General features: G+C 40.2%; 1 protein-coding gene across 1 annotated transcript; it reads left to right on the top strand.

The window, feature by feature from the left end:
• Positions 1–1,720: 1,720 nt before the first annotated feature.
• LOC109953677 (olfactory receptor 6N2-like) lies at positions 1,721–2,623 on the top strand (the record flags this gene model as incomplete). The annotated part of the gene is made up of 1 exon (XM_020589144.1): positions 1,721–2,623. A coding segment is annotated over one exon (903 nt), but the record flags the coding sequence as incomplete, so codon positions are not given.
• Positions 2,624–4,506: the final 1,883 nt, after the last annotated feature.

The raw sequence follows: 4,506 nt of genomic DNA, 5'->3' as shown, positions 1-4,506 counted from the left end.
GCTCACCGGCGTGAGTACTGGTGATTTACCCGGGGGTCAATCACTATCCCTTTTGTCTTGCTGGTGTTCAGTACCAGGTGGTTTTTCTCACACCACTTCACAAAGTCAGTAACAACACCCCTATATTCCCCCTCATCCCCCCTCCAGATACACATCCAACAATAGCAGTGTCGTCAGAACTTTTGTAGATGACACTGGTGGGAGTTGTGACCCTAAGATAAGTACCTCTCCCCAAACATTGACTCATTTCTCCCACACATCATCAAATTTAAAAAGATATTTTGGCAGAGAAAATGCTGACTGTGACCATTTGACTGATGTGTATCAATGTATTTGCAGTTCAAGTTTTTACTATGACATAATTATCTGGAGATTGGGTCAGCAGTTAAGTAGTTCCCAACCCATTAAACAAAGCCAAATGAAGGAATGAAATTGGGAGAATAGGAGATGCAGAAGTTGGACATAAACGGTACAACTGCCTGTTTGTCTGCTTAATTTGTAGTGAAATCACTGCAATTCATTCCTCTTGTGTGTGAATTGCCAGCTCCGTTGCATCCACCAGCCCCACGTCTTGCACCCCACAGTTCTTGAAAAACAAATGAAAGAAAGAAGTGGGAGTAGTTAAGCTGCTGTCAGCCTCGTTGCCAGCCATTCAGCGTTAGCCGTATCTTCTTTTGTACCAATTCAAAATATACTCTACTAGCTAGTGATGTTAGCTTTTTTATCTTTATGCCCAAATGTCACAGCCTGCCCGAAATATACCCTATGAGAAAGAGAGAGAGGGAGAGTGCAGCGGTGGTCAAGCAAACTTTGGCTGTCATTGTTGGTGATGTTTGCCTGTAAAGCCCATTCAAAAGCATGTGATTAGGAGTTCCAAACAAACTGGACTTCACAGAATGAATGGATAGTGTTAGACCACTGCATGGGGTCTAACACTATCCATGCATTCCTCTCGAGTCAAAATGAAACAACACTGTCTGAATCCCAGTCATCCATAGAAGCAGACACTGCTAGAGATTAAAATTGTCATTACGTGTGCTACAGCTGATACTTGGTTATATTTTGTCTTTCTCCAAGTATGATCATGAAGTGATTTCTGTGCATATTTGCAAAAGGCAACCTGTTTCCTTCACTGGTCTTTTACGCATAGGGAGAGAGAGGAGACAGGAGGGGAGGGGAAAGAATCTCAGAGCATCATGGGGCCCCCCAGCAGCCTAGGCCAATAGCAGCATAACTAAGGAAGGCTCAGGGTCACCTGATCCAGCCCTAACTATAAGCTTTATCAAAAAGGATTGTCTTAAGTCTAATCTTACCAAGTAGTGAAAGACTTTGCAATTACATTCTTCAGACCAGGCCTTTGGGTTTCTTGAAACACTGAGTTTCCCCAGCCCCTGAGTAAAACTGTCTACAAGTTCAGGTCTCCAGAGTTTGATGAAGTTGTTTACATGATGTAGTTTTTAGGGAAGAGCTTAATGAGACTCCATTGAGGATGAGCCAGACTGATGAAAATACATTGCACAGTCTCAAACTGTTCACTTTCTGAATTCTGGAGATGAACACTCTTGTTGTAACCTCAGGTATCTGTAAATGAAAAAGACTTTCCAGTCCAGGTTGCATGTTAAATCAGTCCTCTGACTGATTGTTCTGTTCTCAGATGTTACCACTGTAGCATGTCTGTTATATAAGCTTCCTCTTTGATTCATACAGTAAATCAATGGAGAATTAAATGTCACCTATAAAACACTTGGTGGGTATGTGGAAGTGGACAAATACAGATATCTTTATTTTGTGATTATATTTATAGTATATATTTTAACAATCTGCAGTAATTCTACCATTGTGTCTCTCATCTGGATTCACCAAAACCTCCATGAGCCTATGTACATTTTCATTGCAGCCTTGTTACTGAACTCTGTTCTTCTCAGCACTTCTCTCTACCCAAAGCTGTTGACTGATGTCTTATCAGAGAAACAGATCATATCATATCGAGCCTGTCTCTTTCAGTGGTATGCATATTATGTTCTAACAGGTTCAGAAATGCCCCTGTTGGCAGCCATGGCCTATGACAGGTATTTGTCGATATGTAAACCTCTGCAATATCCAACTATCATGAGAAAAACAAACATCAGTATTTTGTTGGTTTTAGCTTGGCTTCTGCCTGCTTGTCAAATTACAGTGCCAGTTAGTCTGAGTGCTGATGCTAAACTCTGTAACTTTACGATTAGAGGACTCATCTGTAGCAGCACCGTTTTCAAACTGCACTGTGTGAGGTCAGTAGTTTTATATGTATATGGCTTGGTTGTTTTGGTGAATATTTTAATTCTCCCTGTCATTTTCATACTTTTTACCTATAGTAGAATATTTAGAATATGCTACAGAAGTAGTAGAGAAGTCAGGAGAAAAGCTGCACAGACCTGTTTACCTCATCTGCTGATTCTAACCAACTTCACCTGTTCCATGGGTTTTGATGTACTGCTCGGGAGACTGGAAACTGATTTTCCCCAAACTCTACGTTTAATAATGACTTTACAATTAATTTTGTACAGTCCTCTCTTTAATCCAAACATATATGGACTAAAAGTGAAAGAAATTTATAAACACCTCAAGAGGTTGCTTTGTCCAGGTAAAATCATCTAATGTACCAACACTGATAACAGGTGCACAGTCATTGTTTTGTGTCATTATAAAGTGGACATATGATTTCTCTGAAACTTTAAAGGCATTGAATGTAAAACTTAGTTTCTAAACCTCTAATGGACAGTAGACTTACTGACTGACAAGGTGAGAGCATATAACCCCTCCTGAACTGCAGCTGCACCATTCTTTTAACTATAATGAGACAAAGGTGAAATGTATTTCAAGTCCTAGCCTTGAGATATTAAGAAACAAGACAGCAAAGGAGGAATACTGCATCTGTTTCCTTGGCAACTGCTTGCTTCATCTCCCTGTCCCCTCACATGGTCGGCTACAGGAGAGGAGGTACCATGTGTGAGTGTGTGTGTGTGTGTGTGTGTGTGTGTGTGTGTGTGTGTGAGAAGATATACAGTAGTTTTATATCCTGAGAAACCAATTTTATAATGTTATATAAAGACAAGCATATCATAACTCTTTTGTTTTGTTGAATTATTGTATTATTATACACAGACTGTTAACTTTTGCTCAATCTTCTTAAATGTGTTGGTAACCCTTGTTACCAACATGAAAACTAGCAATAGCTGTAGGTAGTAAATTCAGCAGAATGTATAATTATGCTCAGTCTACATGGCTATTATTATTATTTGCACCATTTTGTCTAGGTGCATATGCAATCAGAAAGGTTCCATTGTCCAGATATATGTACATGGATTTTGACTTGTTTTTTGTTGCTGTCATTGTACTTAGACATAGTTCCAAAGCATTTTTCAGAATATGTATGAAAAGGCATGCACCTTGAGTAATCTTGCCTGAAGATAGTTAAACAAATATCTCTCTCTCTCCTAATACACACACTTGAGGTTCTTTAAGTACATTCTGTTACTTCATACTATTTGTCCATTCACCCTCCCAAGCACTCACACACTGGTGATATCACCAGGAACAAGTGGGGGATCAAAGCCAGGAATCAATCTGCCAACCTTCTGGTTAAAAGACAACCCGTTCTTCCTAAAAATGAGATGAAGGTTTGTGAACGTGCACACCTCCTACTGCCGGTGTTGCATTGAAAGTGAACAATACAATGAACTGCTTTGTAATTTTTAATTAAAAGTAAATATACACTTGTCTGGTCACAGGTGAAGTCATACAGCGTTGGGCCCTGAGATCCAGAATGTCCGCAGGAAAACAGTTCTCAAAAAGCCCTCGGGTCATTGTTTCTGGTTACATTTATATTCTTGGGCGGAGACTGCCCCATTCAGAGGTTGGACTTACATGTATCCTAATTCTATAGGCTCTTGGCATGAGCAGGCCCGCCTCTGCCCCTGCCAGTTTACTGAGATGTGCTAGCAAGCCAAGTGTGTGAATGTTGTGATATGAGGCGGTAGCTACAAAGGAATACTGGACAATGGGTTGTCGCAAACAATAACCTCTCCTCCTCCCTCTCACCTCCTCACCGTCCTTCATACACTAACAAGAGTCTTCAATAAAGGTAAAAGTGATGTTAAATGTTCATTTATCCATTTCATTAGTCATTTATATATATTTCTCATTGTTTTCGATATGTAAAAATATAGTTATTCTCTTTGACATGTTAGAAAAACCCAGTTCTTTTGTTGAAAGCGCAAGAAGTGAAGACAGAAGAGGACTGTATAAAATCAACAGAAAATTTAATCAAAGTCTGGTCACAGGTGAAGTCATACAGCGTTGGGCCCTGAGATCCAGAATGTCCGCAGGAAAACAGTTCTCAAAAAGCCCTCGGGTCATTGTTTCTGGTTACATTTATATTCTTGGGCGGAGACTGCCCCATTCAGAGGTTGGACTTACATGTATCCTAATTCTATAGGCTCTTGGCATGAGCAGGCCCGCCTCCCC

Source organism: Monopterus albus, unplaced genomic scaffold (assembly GCF_001952655.1).
Source record: "Monopterus albus unplaced genomic scaffold, M_albus_1.0 scaffold994.1, whole genome shotgun sequence".
Classification (NCBI taxonomy): Eukaryota; Metazoa; Chordata; class Actinopteri; order Synbranchiformes; family Synbranchidae; genus Monopterus; species Monopterus albus.
Note: the sequence above shows the minus strand (reverse complement) of the source record. Positions and strands in the feature narration are given on the sequence as shown.